Raw genomic sequence first — 20,081 nt, 5'->3', positions numbered from 1 at the left:
AATCCAATAATTTAGCATCGATTAAACATATTAATTAGAAATAGAATATGGTCAACCAATTTGATTAAATTTGGGTTGGAGAGCAAACCAACTTAATTTTGGATCTTGGATCAACTAAACAGAGAATACTAATAACAATGGATTATTATTGAATGAACAAAATTATTATAATCTATAAATTTTGATCTTTCTTCATCTTGATTCCATGTATGAAACTTTTTCTTTCCATCAATGAATATTGAAACGGTTCCACCATCAACATCATGAATGATATTGAGTCTGAACCACTTGTCATAAAGATTTTCAGCCACTAAATCTCTGCTGTAGTATCTCATTTCTCCATAATTATATATTCTTAGTATAAGTGTGGTAGCACCATGTGCAGCACCATGAATCTGTGCCATTGTAGCACCAGATGTTCCATTTGGTACAAAACCATATCCTTCAAATTGCCACACCCCTGAGTTGTAGTCAAGCCCCTGAAATATTAAATTAAAGTTTACTTGCGACACAAGGAAAAATACAAGAAGAGTATAATTTTGATATATTGAAAATAATTAATTATACTAAGATACGAATTTCCGTGCGAGGTTGAATGCGGATGGTTGGTTCACGAGGCTTGTCGTTGGCATAGAGCATAATCGATGGATTCCATGTTCATAGCTATACCTTTGGTCCAATACTCCAATGGTATGTCATATGGTTTTTACAATTTCAAATTAGCTTGTGTCAAAGGAACAGGGCTAAATCCAAGAGCAGGATCTCCATATGCTATTGCCCCTACGAAATTTTCTACACAAAATAACAGAAGAAAAACATAGATATAGATAGAATAGAATGATTATTGCATGATGAGCTGCACATTTTTTTTCTTTTTGCTCAACAACTACACTTCACAGCCATGATGAAACCTTTAGCAGCAGTGGCAGATACATATATAGCTCCTAGTTTCTAATTATGAATGAATCATCATATTATTATTTTATCCTAATTAGTTGAGCCAACTAACCCCTAGATTGTTGTTTAGTATAAGGAAATAATAATTAACCGGATTCACGGGCTTGGTTAATTATATGAAATATATATGTCGCTGCCAATGATCATCATCAGTGTCTTAATATGTAGTATTTTCTCTTGGAGTTTCATGTGAGGAATAATGCAGGTTAAGGCCCGCAAAAAAACTGGAAATAATGCCGCTACACTTAAATTTTAGCATAGTTAAATCAAAACAAAAATATTACATGGTGATATATATGTTGTGAATAAGAAAAGATTGAAAACCAACTATTTTTTATTTTTTAACAAAAAAAATGTTTAATATGTTTTTTTTTAATATTTATCTATCTGGTTAATATAATTCAAATCATTAAGTTGTTTATTATTTTGGTAAAAACATTTAATAATTAACAAATTTATCCTGACCATCATTATGCTTTTTATTTTTGGACAGCATCTGTTGAACCAGGCAGTGGGCATAAGTCCAGATCACCAACACTCTTCTGAATAAGAATAGTTTTTTTTTTTTTCTTTCATAATATATAACTTGAAATAGACAATAATATCCGTTCTAAAGGAAAACACAATAATAGAAATGAGACTTCTTTGTATCGATTTAACTACATTGACAAAGGCCTATGCAAAATTTTTTGTTAAATTGAAGAAAAGAACCCAAAAAATTTATAGTATAAATTTTTTTTTTAATTAATCAATTTAAGTTGGTCAAATGATTAACTAAGTGCACATTAAAATCAATTACTAAATCAGCTGTTAATATAAAAATACATATTAAAATATAAATACACATTAAAAATAAATTAAATTACACATAAATTTTTATACACAAAAACATTAGACACGAGCTTAAGCACGAGAACAAACGGGGGAGACTAAGGGGAGTCTTGGACTTTCTCATTATATTATAAGGATCGAACCTATCAGCCATAAGCTTTAGTTCCAAAGTAATAAAAGAAATATCGTAGGTCTTCCATCAAGGTCCTTCATCAATATGTTGGAAGACCTAAATAGGGATATCTATCAATGGCATTCATGGGCACGGGCTGCTCATGAATTGGAGTAAATCCTAGCATTGAGAAACAAACAAGGTATGTCTCATAGCTGCTACTTCTCTTAGAGTCTAGTCTTTCTTAGCAGCTACTGATCTACGATCCTTCACTCTGTCACTGTCTGATAGTCTTAGACCCACTTAAGGAATAGACCTATGGTATGGATATGGATGAAACCAGGAAGCCATCAAGCATACTTCCCTGGTCATCAATAGCACAGCTAAGGAAGAAGGCGATGTAGACGGGGTGTCAATGCCCGCCCCCGATAGTCTGGCTGGTTTCGGGAGCTAAACGAGTAACTCAAGAACGAAGTCCGATCAGAGGAGGCAGTCATTTGAATGCGTTATCGGGAATCGTCGTTCCAGGTCCGTAACCCAGCAGCGTAGCCGCCTCCTACCCCGTTCAATAGAATGAATTTGACTCGTGAAGGGAAGAAGGCTCATTCATAGCATTCACTTGTTGGGTTCGGGCGGGCTTCTTTCTTTCCCGGAACTCGCCCATTCACCTGAAAAGACGGAACTTTCTGCTTGATTCCTTGATGGCTGAAGGAAAGACTTCATTGGTTGCTTGATGGCATTCCCCGGACTACCTTTACCGGAAGGCGTGCACTTAACTGAAGTAATGGCAGTGGAACTCATTGCCTCTTTCCCTTTTTTCCCGTTCTGCTTGCTCCTCTAGCTCATCAATGCCGGAAGTTGAGCTGCTATCGATCCTGGAATCAAAGAAAGGTTGGGACAAATCGATTCCCATATCGTAGTATATGCTTGTCAGTTTCTGAGCTTTCGTTCTTGCCGTTTGGGCCTATCCTCGATCTCCCCTGTCTGCTGCTCTGCTTTAAGCCGAAAGAAGGCCAGCGCTGGAAGAAGACTTGCCCGAGTAACCTATTTCTGTCTGGTCGTACTAGGCCATTAAGGTCTCACTGCTAATGGAAGGGCGCGGCTGGCCGATTCCCTCTAGTCTAGTGGGTTAACTCATTAACCTTCAATGCGAGAAGTGAAAGTCAAGGGATTGGAGAATCTATAGTTTATGGTTCCCCTGTTCATGAATCGGGTCTGTTCCCGAATCTACTTTGAGACCTCCTATGAATCTAGAAAGCGAAGGAGATACCGCCAAGATGAGATCACACAAAATCTCTTCCAATACTCTCACGCACGCAAAATAGAAAGTTAGAAACTGTTTCTCACAACAATAATAATTTAATTTGTATTTTTATTTTTTAATATTTTTTTCTTCTAAGATAAAATGCTAATTGTTATGATCATTTAAATAGTATGCTTGCTATCTATCTACCACTCATTCAAAATTACATTTTTTTTCATTATATTTATATGAATTTGCATTATAAAAACGCCACTCCTTTGATAATACCACTCATTCCCAAAAAAATATTGATTGGATAGATAAACATTATATTTTTACACATTTAATTAAACAAAAATCAATCTATTTAAAAAAAATCTGCAACCTATTTGAAGTTATTTTTTATAATAAAAATATACGTTTTAGAATAAAATTAATGGTATCATATTATATTTTTATATTTCAATTAATATTTTTATATTATATAATATTATTTTTATTTAAAATTAATTTATTTTAAAATAAATATCATATTATTAAATTTAATTTTTAAAATATTTGTTAAATATGATATACAAATTTATATATACTAATTTTATCTTGATCAATTCACATTTTAACCCAATTTATTTAGAATTATTTTTAGATTGGATTAAAATAAACCAACAACCTTTTAATGTCAAATCCAAAATATACTTAAACCTAGCCTAACCAACTCATAAACACCCCTACATTAAATGCATGGATTTCATTAACAAAGAATATATTTTCTGACATCTTCTGGATTGTTACATCTTTTTTACTTTTTAAAAAACAAAATGTGTATAAAATACTTTGTGAATGAAATTATATCTTATTTATTTGTTTACATAAAGTTCATTGATGCTGTATCTGGGAGAAAGAAAAAAGAGATAGTTTAATACTTTTATTTGTATTTATAAAATAAGTGTTTCTTTTTCTTTTTTAATTACTGGTGTTTCCAAATTCTAATGGCTAATGGAAAACTTCTGTTTTTAAATTGAAATGATGAAATTTTTTAATATTTTCAATTCAATTTAAGATTTTGGCAATTGAGTCAGAGTCTTTTATATAAAAAGAGGTCTTTTTTTGTTTTGTTTTAGAGAGAAAATGTCTGCAATCATGGATCATCAAGTTCATCTGTTATGACATATGATCTCCTACATTTTGCTGCAGCTGTAGAAGCTGTTCCTGGTCTAGGAGATCCACCAGCTGATCCTTTATCCAAGCTGCAACTGTAAGAATGAGCGCAATAACCTGTAGGTTAGCCTCCTCCTGTGAGTACAAGAGAGTGGGAATGGTCTGCACAGCGCAATGCCCATGCAGGGGCGAGGAGGCTAGCTGCACAAATATTAATTGAAGAAGGGCTTTGATGGCCCAAGTAGAATTCATGTACCAGTTACCTTAATACACTTGTAATAGTGATAATTTGATTGTTCTGGTAATTTATCAACACATTTTCTGGTCTGTTTGCTCTATGCTCTGTGGAATATGATCTCTTACATTTTGCTCAGACTTCAATGTCTTAATTGCTTTACATTCTGATTTTTTGCTCTTTTTTCCATGGTTCTAAAAATCGGATCGAATTGGACCGGTCGATTGAACAAAAAATATAAACGATCCGGTCCAGTATTTAAAACTGCCAAATTAAAAATCGTTTAAAAACCGTTAAATTAGCCGATTGAGTCGGATCGAAAATTGACCGGTTCTTGTAAACGACGTCGTTTGATTAAAAAAATGCCAAACGCCAAACGCGTAAACCCCCCTTCCCCTACCACCCTCCCCGCTTTCGTTACTCATTCATTCATAATCAGAATCAGAAAAGCAAAGCTTCAAAGTTCAAAAATTAGGGTTCTGCCGGCGCCGTCCGTTGTTGTCGGCGCTTCTGCGGCCTCTTCCTTTCCCCCTGTCCCGAACCCAGCCCCTCTTGTAGCTCCGCACGTCATCCCCATCCTCCCGTGGCTTCTCTGGTTGAGGGTTGGAGCTGCTCGCTGTCGTGCCGCCGTCGTCTCCCTGCTCGCCGCTCGCCGTCGCGCTCACATATAGGAAGAATCATCGCGAGCGCCATCGTTTCCTCCTCCTCTCGGTCAAACCGTCATCTGCTTCTCAGCCGTCCTACTTGCCGCGGTCCTTATTGTCCACGAGACCACGACCTTCAGTCACGCCGCGTCCTCTATCTTAGGGTTTGTACCTTTCTTTTAATTTCTTTGTGTGTTTTGGTAATTTCTGATTTGATAAGTTTATTTCTCTGTTTGGTTCTGCTATGCTGCTGTTTTGTATGTGTTGTGATTTTATTATTTTAATTTACTGATTATTGATTATTGAATGTGTTGTGATTATTGATTAGCTTTGGTTCTTCTGCTGTTTTATGTCATTGTGTTGCTGATTGTTCTAGATTTCTGAATGTGAAATCATTGATTTTGTGTTGTTACGCTGTTGCTGCTATTTTTTTTTTTCATTTTTGTTGCTAATTGTTCTTGATTTCTAAATGTGAAATTATTTGATTTTTGTGTTGCTAATTAGAGTTTTTGTGATAGCTATGACCAAACCAAACATAATTAAGCAGTTAAGAAATACTCATCTCATAGGAAAGTCTCATCTTTTGAGACCGAAGATTCTTGCTGTGTAGCAGGAATGAATGCGTGATCCCCGACTCTTGATTTTGTACCCTATTAGCCTAGACATGCCATATTGTAATACACCTCCTAGTTTATGTTTATCAACTTGCATGGTCATCTTTTCAATGTGTAGACAAATCAAAATTGATTTTTGATTTCTTCACAAGTTCATATCCCAGACAAACATGTTATTTTTGCAGTGGGAGACCCTCTTTTAAATTCAGATGATAAATTGTTCTTATCTCGGTTAGTTTTGCTTTGATTTCACTTAATACATGCATACACCTCAAGCTTTAATATGTTTTGAGCCATAGTATTAATATGTTTTGAATTATCTACTTCAAATTTTATTAGGGAGCAGCTCAAAGTTGGGAGTGGAGTAGTTTGCGGCATTGAAAACCATCAGCACAATGAATAACATGCCAATAGACAATACTGAGTGATAAAACAGAGGTTTCTTAACAAGTCTCTTGGATTTTATGTTTTAGAAGCCAAAGGATTGATCCTATTTTAGGTATCTTTCTAAAGATGGTTGACACAGACTCTATTTATGAATTTTTACCATCCTCTGAAACCACATTAGATTGGAAGCTTGGAAAACATTTAATACTATCAATGTATTAACTATTAAACAAACATGTTTTGTAATTTTATATTATAGAAATAAACATGTTTTATAATTTTTATTGTGTTGACGATATATTTATTGTTTTTTATTGTGTTGATGAGAGTTGTTTTATAATTTATTTATTATTTTATTTTAAAACGGTTTTTCCAGTTGGACCACGGTTGGACCAATAAACCAGTAAACCAGTGAGTAGAGCGGTTCGATAACAGGTCCGGTTCTCAGAACCTTGCTTTTCTCTTACACTTTCTTCATCGTGGTTTGCATTCACAATGTTCTGTGGGATACTTGCACCTACATTTTGCTCTGAATCTGATTCCTTCATTGCTTCATGTTCTATCTTTTCGGATTACACTTCTTCCTTCTCCATAACACTTTCACTGTCCTCCATTTCATGAACTTCACGCTCTCTGAATCCCCTTTCACGTGTCTCCCCAATGCTGTTGAAAATGTGATCAGCTTCACTTTTCTCTAATTCTGATCTCCCTCCATCAGATTCATCTTCCTTGACCTCTTCAATCCTAGCCCCACAAATCCCTTTCAAAGATTTCGGCATTACAATCTTCATCGATTCCTCTTCATCAAACTTCGCTTTGATCCGATCCAAAACCACCCCTTCAGGAATTTTGAAGGCCTTATTGAACTGTGTAATCTCAACATCTTTCTTGAGCATTACCCACCCCATCATCATCATTTCCTGAATTGGCTTCTCTCCACTAATTGATATCTTACTACCATCTTCACTAATCTTTATGTCAATATTATTCCTCTTATAACCTGTGTTTTAATTGATGCTTCTCAATTCAAACAGTACATTACATAAAGAATGAAATGGCAAGAAACTAAATAAACAAACAGAAAGATTATGAAATCTTTTGGACTAACCTTTAAGATGAGCAATGAGGATGAACATGGTGTTTGTTTCTCTAGACTCAAAAACCGGTCTTGTTCGATCCTTGGCTAACTGATACTGAGAGATGGAAGTAATGTTATCTCTTGTTTTAGTGATTTTGAGTCCTAATTCAAGCTCCATATTTGTTGCTGCTATAATATTTTCTTACAAGGGCATGCATAAGATTGATTGTGTAGTTTTAGTAGTAATATATGGGAAAAGTATATATTCTTTTCTTACACCTACAATGCATCAAGGAAAAGCCTAACAAGGCTAACATTACATGATTTTGATATGATTAAAGCTGAACCAGTTTACTTTTATTTTATTGATTAAAGTGAAAACTAATTTGGTAGCTTCTGTTTTATGTGTATCTTCCAATATAATCATTTAATTCTTAATTAGTATACCACCCTCTGGTTTTCTATTCTCAATTACAAATGTATTTGCCGACATGAATGGAATTTGAAAAAAGCAATGATATCTATCATACATCACCATATGTCTCCTATATATATAGTTTCAACTAAAAGACAAAATCATACTATTTTACACAATTAGAATTTTGACGTATTTATAGCATATTCTTATTTATAGTGGTACATGGATGCATATGAAATAGGAACTAGTGTAGTACTAAAGTTCATGTAACATTACATTGAAACTAAGTTTCATAACTAACTTTCCATTTATAACCAACCAAACAGTCCTCCGTTCACGGATAGGTTTAACATATAGATCAGATCAAATCAAGAACATGCATTATTAGCCTTTATCAATTATATTGCATGTGCCGCCATGTGTATGTAATGCATATGTGATTGTTAGATTGAGGCATTGTGATTCATATGATCTTCAATGCACATGAAGAATTGCAGATAATAAGAATTTGCCGTTACTACTTACCTTGTACGATTTAAAAAGATATTTAGATTTAAAAAGATATTTAGTTAAGAAGACAAGTGAATTAATTATTCAATCAACTTAAATTAGTTTTTATAGTCTGTATTTATATATTTTATTTGTAATTTTAATTCTGAACTAAGAGACATAAATCTATTTACTTCTTTTGAATTTTAGCCATCATTTCCAAATTTGTTATCATGAATTTGATTAATTTTTAAACCTATATTATATATATATATATATATATATATATATATATATATATATATATATATGTGTTATAAATTGTTGAAAAAACAACCATGTTTTATACCAAAAATAAAGAATAATTTAAATTCAATCTATTTCTGTAGGGACAAAAACTTAAATTTAGTTAATTTAGTGTAAGAAAAACTGAATAATTAATTTTCAAACTTTTGATAGTGTACATTTTGATTATACGTACTGGTGGTGTTAAAAGTTTTTCAAAATGCTGAGTTAGGTGATTTTTGACTCTATTTTACTTAACTCAAAAAGGCATATCTGATATGTAGATTGCTCTGGAAGAATCTTCAGCCAACAAATGAAAAGAAAGCCTCTTGATTCCTCAACAAACAGAGGTATATTGTAAAATACCAGATGCTTAAATCATAATTTGTTATTTATTGATTTAGTAAGTTTGCATAACATGGCATCTTGTAGATTATTGCCTCATCGATAATCAATCGCTGTCCTCATCGTTCCGAAATTCAGAGTATTGTTCTTGCCGACACTGAGAGTATGTGGTTAAACAGCAATACAGCATGATTCTTATTTTAAATCTAATACTCTGTTTAGCAACGATACTAAATTTTAGGAATAACTAGAGGAAACTCTATCTGCTCATTCAAATGTTCCAGTTTTTTACATTCATAGTTGAAAGGGATATCATACTTTAATGCAAAAGCAAAATAAAACAAAATTCTCTAGTAGCTTCTTCCAGAAGAACTTGCCAACACTTTATTTACAACATAATTAAGTGTCTCTGTTGAGTCATTCGCTCCTAGTTCTCTTTTCTTGTTTGACATCGTTCTTCTGATTCTGACGGCCTATAAAAAAAGATAAGCACCGATTAGACATGAAAAAAGAAATAACTTAAAACCCCTCACCACAAGAATAGGCTTCAGGAAGCAAGACAGTGATCAGTTATTCCATAAGCATTGATAAATGCAAACAGCCAAAACCTGCATCTGATTGCAACTTGATTTATAATGCATCTTTTGCTAGGTATTTTTAATTAATCACAAAGCAATGAAGACTATGAGGAATAACATAGTGCAATCCTTAGGAGAATAGTTACATACCATTTTTCTTCTTCTTATCCTTATCCTTATCCTTAATCTCACTGGGGACTGGCACGAGACTCTCTGTGTATACAATGTAGCTTGTTCTGGACGATATAGACCTCGGACGAGCTTTAACATGTGCTAGATGATGATCATAAAAAATTCTTTGTTGGAGGAGCTCTCCTCTGACATTATATTTGGCCAACCTTAAGTAGGGATCTATAGACATTAGAACATAATCTTGTGCAACAATGTCACTACTATTGGATAAGCATAGAGGCTCAAATCGTGCACGAGGAATCTGATAGAAAGTCCAAGATGAATGCACTTTGTATTCTTTCATCACCCATATGTTAGTTTTTTTGGGTTCATGAGAATACAAGGCCAGGCACCCTCCTAGTAGGACGAGATGAGGGGCAAAGAGATAACCCATCACTTGTTCAGGCATAGATATGATTGAGAAACTTCTTTCCTTCAAATCAAATATAAGAATACTATAATCTCTAAAAGTCCCCCAATGAATAGCGCCATTCAAGAAGATACCCACAAGATTGCCAGTTGCTAGTATCCAAGGGTTTGGAGAGTGCAAAATCAAGATTAGTCCATGAATTGGTTCTCAAAGACAAGCAATCAAAGTGCTCTTGGCCATTCTTATCCTGAGAAGCTACAACAACTAAGTAGTCATCCTGTGAAGCATCATAACCAAATCCATACAAACACGCAATACCGGAAAACATAAAGTACTGGCGACGACTACGAGAAACAATGTGAGAGTAGGAAACTCTTTTGCTGGATCCAATTAGTGGGTTCCATACGATAAAAAAAATGCGGGGCACGGTGTAAGAGAACAAGCCCTCTGCAAGAGCACATAACTGTAAAATCCAAAGGTGTGTTCATCTTGAAAGGGAGAGATACCTCTTTTAGTGCAGTGTGGCGGTGAAATACTGCGTCAATGTCAACGGAAAAGGCATTGGAGCGGTCACTTATGAAGAGGCATACATGGGTGGGTGCGGCAGAGAGGTGAAGATGCGATTTCGCAAAATCGGGATCGGAAATGAGAGTGTTCCAAAGCTTCGAAACGCACTTGAGGCGATCGAGATCTTTGACAGGAACCCTAAGTAGGATTCTGTGAATCAGCTCAAGAGCGAGAATGTCGTGAATGCTCTTGCTCTTGTGATTCTCATTCTGCTGTTGCTTCTTCTTCATGGACGATTGCTGTTTTGGTTTGTTCCCTGTGTGCTTCAGCTTCATCTTCTCATCCATGCTTGGTAATTGAAATGAAATGCGCTGCTTTTCGCAATTGAAATTGCGTTGAAAACAGAGGACCGAGGAAACCCAAGAAGTCTTTTTTTATTTTTTTATTTTTAAAAAAAGTTATTTAACATTTAGATCATATTTAATTTTTTTAAAATATTAAAAGTATTTTTAATTTTATTTGGATAAAAAATAATTTTTTAATTAAGTAACATAAAAGAAATATTAAAAAATAAAACTTGTATGGTTTTTTATTCTTAAAAACTTCTAAATTATATTTATAATTATACAAAAACAAGACAGTCTCATTGCAATTACATATAACTAAAAAAAATTACAATTGTGATGGAAATAGGAAAAGAAAAAATTTTAGAATTAAAATAAAACTCATAATTGACTATAAACAATAAAAAAATAATGCTCTAAAATTAATCTAAACAGAAAAAAAATGTACTTGAAAAATATGCTACTAAATAAAATTGAGCCTTGAAAAGTATTTTTGGTTTGATGCTAAACGAGAAAATCTCGAGACAATATATAATAAAAAAATTGGTAAAATAGTAAAATAAAAAATTTATTATTATTAAATTTGTAATTTTTATTATACGTAAATTTTATTATTTTAATTTAAAGATAGTTAAACATTTAGTTCTTTACTTTGTCCATTAAAAAAAGCTCATAATTAACCATAAGAAATTAAAAAATAAAACTCTAAAATTAAATATGATGGGAGAAAAAAATATACTTGAAAGACGAGCTACTAGTGGAATTTAGGATTAAAAAAATGTTTTTAACCTAAACAAGAGTAAATGTGGAGAGAAATTAGGATTAAAAAAAGTATTTTTATAACTATCAAAATTATTTATTTGGTTCCATCTCTTTTGTTAAGTCATTAGAAAATTTTTAATAATAATTTTTTAAATAGAAATAAATTTTCTCAATTTTTTAAATTATTTTGTCAATGATAATTTTTTATTATTTAATATTTTTTTATATTTTTTTATCCTACTTAAAAATATATGATTACTGTTAGAGATTATATTTTACAAAAGAATTAAAGAAAAAAATTAAGAGAATAAGAATTAATCCATTCCCTTCTCAAATACATACAACACAATTATCAATTTATGATTACAAAAATGGTGGGCTCATTGTTGAAGGTATTGTTATCCCGGATGCAGAACCAATGCTAATTTCATTGCAATCTAATCAAGTAAAATTTGACATGAATATAATAGTGTTTCGGATTGCAAGTATCTAATTTTGTTTCCAATAGTAACAGCTACTCCAAAAATACCATTTTGTCCCACTAATTTTCTCTTGACTTCTGCATTGACAGGCTGTTTATGTTACCAAATGGTATGGTCATTTTGACTTTAATTCTTTAACCATGAGGTTTTGATAGCAGCAGAAAAAGACCTTAAAATGTAAATATAAGAAAGCATAAGTTCTAGGCAAATTCCATTTCCATATCCATTTGTTGACTTGGTGGAACGCGTTAAGCGAAGAAAAAGAGATGCAATTATAACGAAAACATAAAGAAGCGAAGCAGCAAAGTAGGGGAAATGGATCCTCTCCAGTTTTTTCAACACTTGACAAAATACAGTGTAATTTTTTACCTTTAATTTTAATAATGGGACCAAAAATAAATAAGAGAGAGAGTGTGATAAATGGTTAGATTAAACACTGCACACCATCCAGTTTTTTATTCACCGGAGAGAATCCTCTCCCCAAAGTAGGTGGGTACAGAACCAAACTAGTGATTATTTGATAAGTATCTGTATATATATATATATATTTTTTGGTTTTTTTTTTTTTTTGGGCAAGGTATATTTTTTGGTATTTAAGTATCTGTATATTTCCCCCACTATTTCTATCACTGATTTCACAATAATAGAAATGAGCCTTTTTTGTATCGATTTAACTATATTGACAACGGCCTATTCAAAAACTTTTGTTAAATTGAAGAAAAGAACCATGGTGGGCCCTGGGTTTGGTCAGAGGCCCTTGCCTATACCAAAAAAATTATAGTATGAATTTTTTTTTAATTAATCAATTTGAGTTGATCAAATAGTTAGTTAGGTGCACATTAAAATTAATCACTAAAGTCAATTATTAATATAAAAATACATGTTAAAATATAAATATACGTTAAAAATAAATTAAATCGCACATAAATTTTTATACACAAAAACATCAGTAATACTCTCACGCACGCGAAATAAAAACTGTTTCTCACAATAATAATAATAATAATTTAATTTGTATTTTTATTTTTTAATATTTTTTTCTTCTAAGATCTTAGAAAAAAAATGAAAATGCTAATTGTTATGAATTATGATCATTTAAATAGTATGCCTCCTATCTACCTACCACTCATTCAAAATTACATTTTTTTTTTCATTATATTTATATGAATTTGCATTATAAAAAGGTCACTCATTTGATAATACCACTCATTCCCAAAAAATCTTAATTGGATAGATAAACATTATATTTTTACACATTTAATTAAACAAAAATCAATTTATTTAAAAAAAACCTGGAACCTATTCGAAGTTAATTTTTTATAATAAAATATACATTTTAAAATAAAATTAATGATGTCATATTATATTTTTATACTTCAATTAAAATTTTATATTATATAATATTATTTTTATTTAAAACTAATTTATTTTAAAATAAATATAATATAATATTGTTAAATTTAATTTTTAAAATATTTGTTAAATATGATATATAAATTTATATATACTAATTTTATCTTGATCGATTCTCAATTTAACCCAATTTATTTAGAATTAATTTTAGATTGAATTAGAATAAACTAGTAATCTTTTAATGTCAAATCCAAAATATACTTAAACTCAGCCTAACTAACTCATAAATACTCCTACATCAAATGCATGGATTCTCATTAACAACAAAAAAAAATATGTTTTTGGTATTTTATAGATTGTTACATCTTTTTTATTTTTCAAAAAATAAAATGCATATAAAATGCTTTGTGAATGAAATTATACCTTATGCTAATGGGAAACTTCTGTTTTTAAATTGAAATGATGAAACTTTTCAACATTTTCAATTCAATTTAAGATTTTGGCAATTGGGTTAGAGTCTTTTATATAAAAAGAAGTCTTTTTTGTTCGTTTTGTTTTAAAGAGGGAATGTTTGCAATCATAGATCATCAAGTTTCCTCTGTTTATGATCTCCTACGTTTTGCTGCAGCTCTAGGAGTTGTTCCTGATCCACCTGCTGTTCCTGATGTCGGCATGGCTTAAAAAGTTGTAAGGCCAATTCTTCGGTATAGATAAGGGGGACAAATCTACATATATAGATATGTGCTGTTTGAATTTTAGATTGACAAGTGTCTATTGAATAGATCAATAGGACAAATTCTACTGCTGTTTCAGTTGCAGAAGTATTTGGACTAATGGTTGTCAGCAGGAAAGGAGTGTTACTTTTTGAAATTAATAGAAAAATTATTAGACTAATTAGAAGTAGTGCAATTAAGAAGTAATTGGGCCTATTCACTTTATATTACAGGATATTTTATGGACCTATAAAAAGAAGAACAATTTAAAACAACTTAGATAATATTTTTTAGACTATTATAAAATAAAAATTGCTTGAATAATATTTCTTTTTTTTTTTCCTAAAAGAAAACAAACTCAATCCTGACAAAAGGGCGAGAAAAAATCAACGTCTCAACCCCAAAATAAAAAGATCTCCCACTTTGCTTTGTCTTGATTCCCAAAGCCGGAAACAAATTACCTAATAATCTAGCTCAACTGAAAATTCAACGGTAATTAAATCACATTTGGTCAAGCAGGTGCCCATTACAAATTGCAGAAGTTATTACTTTAGAGAAAAACATTGTCATCAACAACTATAGAACTCAAAAAAATTAGATGAATTGTTTCGAACACAGCGCACATCTATATCATTATAAATATAGAATTGAACAGTCACAATAGGAATTAACTACTGTGCTCACCCGAAGTCACGCCACAGCCCGATTGTAATTCTTTTTGTCGACCGCGAAAGACGCAAGAACAAGATTTCAACAACAAACTCTTTGTAGCTGTCACATCAGATTCACGCCGTGGGCCACTGCGTCTTAGATGATGACGTATTTTCTGGATCTCCTCTCCGTCATCCTCGGCGCAGGTCACGGGGTCGAAGAAGAAGGCGCCTCCTCTGGTCCTTCTCCTACGGCGTTGAAGAAGATAGCGTGTCTTTGGGGCGCTTCTCTCACGGCGTCGATTAAAAAGGCGTCTATTAACTTTTCTCACGGCTGACGGCGATGCGAAGCGGGCCACACGAGGAGGAGATGGGGAGGCGACGAGCTGCGGTCTTCTCTCCTTCGCAGAACAGCAGCGGCAGCCATGAAGAATGAAGGAGATTCATCGTTCTTTTTTTCATATTCATCCGAGTCGGGTAGCGATTCGGTCAGTTCGGGCCTGCTTTTGGGGCCTGAACCTGTTCAAAAAATAAAACCAATAGTTGGGAATAATAATGGCTCAATCATTGAATGGTAGATCACATATTTGTTTTTGGGTCGGATTGGTCAAGCTTTCCGCTGCACCACAAGCTGTCAAGGCAGCCTTTGTCCCTTCTATAAGACACTTGTCGCTCACAACTTCGGCCAACAAAAATCTACACCTATAGATATTAAGTATCAATCTACATAGAAGACTTTGCCGAGTTGTAATACAGAGTCTTAGTCCAATTTAATTGCCAAAATGCCTTGGTCACATAGTATCACCTAAATCGAAAATGCACTACTACTGTCGTTTTGAGGTGTCTGTGCTAGTGTCGTTTCATAAGTTCGTTGTCGTTTAAGTCTTAACTGAGATTTGAGATCTGTGTCTTCTTGTTCATCAGAGTCGCAGAAATCCTTCCAATGCCACTCTCAGATGCAACTTCTTCACTCCCAAACGAACCCTAATGCAAATGGTAGGACCGAAAAGACACTTCCTTCCACTTATCTTAATCTCCGTTACCGCCTTCATCTTCTACACATTCCACCAGTCTTCACTTCCACCACCTTCCGCCCCCGAACTTAACCCCAATTTCACCCTCCAAAACCCAATTCGGAAAAACCCTAACCCTAGCTTCACCTTCATCATTAAAATCCTCGCCTTTAATCGCCTCGACTCCCTCTCCCGCTGCCTCCGCTCACTCTCCTCCGCCGATTACCTCGGCGACCGCGTCCACCTCCACATCTACATTGACCATTTCGCCAATGGATCATCGGAGATTGATGAGAAGCTTAGAGAATCACACCGGATTTTGGAGTTCGTCGATTCGTTTAAATGGAAATTTGGGGAAAAAGTTGTGCTTTACAGGACCCTGAATGCTGGCTTGCAGGCGCAGTGGCTGGAAGCGTGGTGGCCAAGCAACGATGACGAGTTTGCATTCGTTGTGGAGGATGATTTGGAGGTTTCTTCACTCTATTACGAGTTCGTGAAAGGAGTGATCATGAATTTCTATTACAATGCCTCCAATTATAGTCCTTCCATCTATGGTGTTTCGTTGCAAAGAGCAAGGTTTGTCCCAGGTACCATGTTTTTTCTGTTTATTTATTTTTCTAACGATTAATTCATTTGATTGATTTTGCTCAAAATTGTGCAAACTTATTTTAAATGTTGTTTTGTGTGTGTTTTGGAAAGTAGGTGAAGTTTTATGTATTGAAGGAATATGGTTTAATCATGTAGATTCCATAGAAATGGCAAAGTTCTTCATCTATGCTTTATCTGATTTTCTGATTGTTTATTTGATTTTAGAAGTTGTCTTTTAATACTTTCCAATTCTGATGGTGATGCTTAAAAATTGAGAATGGAAGCTGCGAATCCATGCATTTTCACTAGCTGAGTAGTGGGATACTTCCGGCAGTAGGATTTCGTGCCGGTGACAATCATGCTGAGTATAAGAATTTGATCTATGAGACACTGGTGTTTTAAGTTTTGATGGAATGGACCTTTTCTTTGTGTGTGATGATTATTTGAAAAATGAAAATGGATGTTACAAAGTTGAGAACGGTGGAAGAACCGCCCCAATCCCCGCCGTGGGGGATAATTGTCCCCATCCCTATTCCCCGCGTTCCCCGTATTCCCGCGGGGCCCCATTTCCCATCTCTTTATGTTTAACATTCATATGAAAATTATAGTAAAAAATATCAAAAAAATAAAAAAATAAACTAGAAAATACTATTACAAACACACAAACATATCTTATCTAAGATTATAAGTCCACAAATATAACATTGGGGCTGTGGGAGAGAACAACGTATGGTGCTGTGGGAGTTTTGGAGTTTGAACAAAGTGGAGATGGAAGAGAGTTGGGACTGGGAATAGAGAGTAGATGGCGCAACAAACAACACAGTGAGTAGGGAAGACTGAATAATAGGGTTAGGGTTTTTTTAATTGGTGAAATTACTAAAAAACCCTATGTTAGAAATAAAGTAAAGTTATTTAAGAAATTTCAAATATTCGGAGAATTATCATCGGGGATGGGGCGGGGATCCCCGCTTGGGTCCCCACGCCTGTCTCGGGGGAATTTTGCTCTCCATCCCCATCCCCACGGAAAAAATTCCCCACCATTGGAGCCCCATTCGGGGCGGTCCCCGCAGGGATCCCCGCCTCCTGGGGAATTTTGACACCCCTACTTTGTTGGACAACTTGGTGTAACTTTCTTCTTTTATCTGCTGCCTAAGTAATTATTCTCTGCTGCTTCATTATTTGTGTATGTTAATATGGGTACTGATGGTATAATTGGTTCGGGGCTGCAGGTAAACATGGAAACACATTACAGTTAGATGACCAGACACGACTATTTTTATACCAACTGGTTGGCACATGGGGTCAAATTCTCTTTCCAAAGCCTTGGAAAGAGTTCAGGTTGTGGTACGATGGAAACAAGGCAAAGGGAATTAGGCCCTTTCTTGAGGGGATGGTAATATTTCCTTTTTACTGTAAGAAAAAAATTTGTGTTCTTCACTCTTATCCAGTTCTCAGATTTGTTGAGTTTAGCATATAATTTTTGTTGCAAAATTGTGGGTAGGTGACTACAGGATGGTATAAGAAGATGGGGGAGAAAATTTGGACACCTTGGTTCATTAAATTTATTCAATCCCACGGTTACTTTAATATCTACCAAAACTTTCTGCATGAGAGAGCATTGAGTGTTTCCCACAGAGATGCAGGAGTAAACTATGGAAAAAGTGCTGGACCTGATTCTCAATTAATTGAGGAAAGATCTCTTGACTTCAATCTTTTGGAAATGCAGCCTCTGAGCAGTTTAAAATGGTACGATTTTTGTTTCAAAGAAGTACTTCCCAGCAAGGTGGTGACAAACATGGAAGAACTTGGATCTATGCTTCACTCTCTACCGAAACAAGATAGTATCGTCGTAGTTAATCTTGTTGGGGTGTCAGATACAGTAGCTAGAAACTTATTATGTCACTTTGAGAGGCTAGATATCAGGAATTATATATTTATGGGCCCTCCATCTGACTTCTTGTTTGATCTTGCAAGGAGGGGGCATCCTGTAGTTGATATGGACCAATTTCTAAGTAGTGTTAGAGTGTATAAATCGACTTCCAAAGGTCCCAATTCTGTTGCCATCAAGAGTATTTTGGCAAAGGCTTATGTAATTAGAAAGTGTATCCAAAATAGGTATAACACATGGGTGATCAATGGAAACATGCTTCTCAATTCTAATCTCTTGTTCGAATCCAGTGATCTCAATAAGGACTTCTTTGTTGCAAACAACTTGGATTTCTTCTATGCTAAAAGCTCATCTTCGAGTGAGAAAGTTTGGAGTAATGACTTCGTGTCGAAGGTTGTAGCTATGGCAGACTCATTGGCAAGAAAAGATGATGGTATAAGGTTTGCATATGTGGTAAAAAAATTATTGGAAGAGAGTGGTGCTAGGATTGGAAGAGTTGATGAAACTACCTTTGGAATGAAGATTTGTTCTGATGAAGTTGGGAAATCTTCTTTTGAGGATAAAAAGTTGGTACATTGGTCAACTGTGATGGAACTAGAATCCGTTAAAAAATGTCTTGAAGAGTTGAATTTATGGAGTATAGACAGTGATTTATCCTGCACAGCAGTTGTATGTCACAAGTCATAGCATTTTGTGGCAGATAGAAGTAGATTTACATTTACATTTTATCTCTTTCTATACTTTTTAATGCCAGTTTGGCTTACACATTCTTTTGCTCATTTTGTATTATCACTTGTAACAAAATTAAGCTGTGAATGAGTTTAGATGTGCTGGAGTTAATTTCCTGAGCTGCATTTTGTATACAAGGTTTACCTTTCATCACAGTCCTTCATGTTTCCTAGTTTCCTATGCTAATTTAGGATTTGGAGGATTCATGTTTGTTGTGTGGCTGTAAAACAAAGACTACCACGTAACTAAGCTCTGTATTTAAACAGGGATGAATGTAATGAACTTGCTAATATGATGAACAATATTTGGTTTCCATTACCTAAGAGAATTAAAGGTAAATATATGATTACGTTTATTCAAAATTAATTGTGTCCTCTAGAATTGATTTTGAGAAAAGTAAAAGCTTGTTAAATTTTTTTAATAAAAAATTATAATCAATTTTAACTAAACTAATTTCACAGAATTAATTCTACCTTTATGCAATTCTACAAATCCAAAACTATTAAATTAGTCACTTTAGTCCCTAATAAATTTTTATTCATTAAAATTTTTTGAAAATTACTTTCATTCAACATATTAATCTCTTTGTCGTTTTCAATTAAATTTTTAATATGAACAAATAAATTTTAAACAAATTTTATAATAAGAAAATTACATCCCAAAAAAATTACTATAAAATAAATTAGTTATTTTTCGTAATAATGAAAGATCAATCCATCCCACAAAGATAATTCTTAAAGATTTAAGAATAACAATATAAAATAAAATGGGGTTAGTTTAGTGGTTAGCTCACTAACCCTTTTAAGCAAATATGAGCAGATTAGTTTTTAATTTGTCGAGTTGGAAAATACGGTGAAAAATCAAAGAATAAGAATAAAAATATATTAAAATTAAAGTTATTTGAAAATCATTATGAATATTTGTTCTATTATCTTTCTTTCATTCATACACAACACAGTTACATCATAATACACTTATTTTTACATTAACATGAAAAGTTATAGTAGTAGTTAAATTTCACTCCCATTACTTAAATGAGTAGAAAATTGACTAAAAAACATTATCTTATTGTTTTTCCTTAACAATGTTTCTTTGGATCACACTTCCTTGGGTCCATGATCTCATTCTCAAGTCTCA

The 20,081-nt window shown here is 33.5% G+C and overlaps 4 protein-coding genes and 1 long non-coding RNA gene across 8 annotated transcripts; 2 read left to right on the top strand and 3 right to left on the bottom strand.

The window, feature by feature from the left end:
• Positions 1-25: 25 nt before the first annotated feature.
• LOC130982261 (citrate-binding protein-like) lies at positions 26-889 on the bottom strand. 2 transcript variants are annotated; one of them, XM_057906197.1, is made up of 2 exons: positions 568-889; positions 26-479 (listed from the first exon to the last, which is right to left on the bottom strand). In XM_057906197.1, exons 1-2 carry the CDS (start codon positions 637-639, stop codon positions 129-131), a joined length of 423 nt encoding a protein of 140 aa, XP_057762180.1. In that variant the 5' UTR covers positions 640-889; the 3' UTR covers positions 26-128. The 2 variants fall into 2 exon arrangements, with proteins under 2 accessions (XP_057762180.1, XP_057762181.1); XM_057906198.1 differs by having other exon boundaries at positions 670-889.
• A 3,963-nt stretch (positions 890-4,852) lies between these two features.
• LOC130982260 (uncharacterized) lies at positions 4,853-6,486 on the top strand. Its single transcript, XR_009087112.1, has 2 exons — positions 4,853-5,344; positions 6,134-6,486. It is a non-coding gene; the product is annotated as an uncharacterized LOC130982260 (long non-coding RNA).
• Positions 6,487-6,753: 267 nt separating this feature from the next.
• LOC130981564 (uncharacterized) lies at positions 6,754-7,437 on the bottom strand. Its single transcript, XM_057905147.1, has 2 exons — positions 7,290-7,437; positions 6,754-7,181 (listed from the first exon to the last, which is right to left on the bottom strand). The coding sequence occupies exons 1-2, from the start codon at positions 7,435-7,437 to the stop codon at positions 6,754-6,756; spliced, it is 576 nt and encodes a 191-aa protein (XP_057761130.1).
• Positions 7,438-8,795: 1,358 nt separating this feature from the next.
• Positions 8,796-10,800, bottom strand: LOC130982259 (F-box/kelch-repeat protein At3g06240-like). Of its 3 annotated transcripts, none has more exons than XR_009087111.1 (3): positions 10,422-10,800; positions 9,525-10,170; positions 8,807-9,269 (listed from the first exon to the last, which is right to left on the bottom strand). XR_009087111.1 is itself a non-coding variant. In XM_057906196.1 (3 exons), the coding sequence occupies exons 1-2, from the start codon at positions 10,767-10,769 to the stop codon at positions 10,010-10,012; spliced, it is 501 nt and encodes a 166-aa protein (XP_057762179.1). In that variant the 5' UTR covers positions 10,770-10,800; the 3' UTR covers positions 8,807-9,269; positions 9,525-10,009. The 3 variants fall into 3 exon arrangements, 1 of the variants encoding a protein (XP_057762179.1); XM_057906196.1 differs by having other exon boundaries at positions 9,525-10,162; XR_009087110.1 differs by having other exon boundaries at positions 8,796-9,410; positions 9,525-10,800.
• A 3,754-nt stretch (positions 10,801-14,554) lies between these two features.
• Positions 14,555-19,225, top strand: LOC130982501 (uncharacterized). The gene is made up of 3 exons (XM_057906534.1): positions 14,555-16,326; positions 17,557-17,720; positions 17,829-19,225. The coding sequence occupies exons 1-3, from the start codon at positions 15,714-15,716 to the stop codon at positions 18,900-18,902; spliced, it is 1,851 nt and encodes a 616-aa protein (XP_057762517.1). The 5' UTR covers positions 14,555-15,713; the 3' UTR covers positions 18,903-19,225.
• The last annotated feature ends 856 nt before the right edge of the window (positions 19,226-20,081 follow it).

The sequence above is a fragment of the Arachis stenosperma genome, chromosome 5, assembly GCF_014773155.1.
Source record: "Arachis stenosperma cultivar V10309 chromosome 5, arast.V10309.gnm1.PFL2, whole genome shotgun sequence".
NCBI lineage: Eukaryota > Viridiplantae > Streptophyta > Magnoliopsida > Fabales > Fabaceae > Arachis > Arachis stenosperma.
The sequence above is the reverse complement of the archived record's forward strand: the minus strand, read 5'-3'. Positions and strand labels throughout refer to the sequence as shown.

What these genes read in the sequence shown, in the direction of transcription:
- LOC130982501 (XM_057906534.1), top strand. Translation starts at nt 15,714, where the DNA reads ATGCAAATGGTAGGACCGAAAAGACACTTCCTTCCACTTATCTTAATC. An exon ending in AAGAGCAAGGTTTGTCCCAG is followed by an intron (nt 16,327 to 17,556) that starts GTACCATGTTTT and finishes TCGGGGCTGCAG; the next exon opens with GTAAACATGGAAACACATTA. An exon ending in GGCCCTTTCTTGAGGGGATG is followed by an intron (nt 17,721 to 17,828) that starts GTAATATTTCCT and finishes AATTGTGGGTAG; the next exon opens with GTGACTACAGGATGGTATAA.
- LOC130982261 (XM_057906197.1), bottom strand. Translation starts at nt 639, where the DNA reads ATGCTCTATGCCAACGACAAGCCTCGTGAACCAACCATCCGCATTCAA. An exon ending in GCACGGAAATTCGTATCTTA is followed by an intron (nt 480 to 567) that starts GTATAATTAATT and finishes TTAATATTTCAG; the next exon opens with GGGCTTGACTACAACTCAGG.
- LOC130981564 (XM_057905147.1), bottom strand. Translation starts at nt 7,437, where the DNA reads ATGGAGCTTGAATTAGGACTCAAAATCACTAAAACAAGAGATAACATT. An exon ending in CCTCATTGCTCATCTTAAAG is followed by an intron (nt 7,182 to 7,289) that starts GTTAGTCCAAAA and finishes ATTAAAACACAG; the next exon opens with GTTATAAGAGGAATAATATT.
- LOC130982259 (XM_057906196.1), bottom strand. Translation starts at nt 10,769, where the DNA reads ATGGATGAGAAGATGAAGCTGAAGCACACAGGGAACAAACCAAAACAG. An exon ending in GCCACACTGCACTAAAAGAG is followed by an intron (nt 10,163 to 10,421) that starts GTATCTCTCCCT and finishes GTAGCTTCTCAG; the next exon opens with GATAAGAATGGCCAAGAGCA.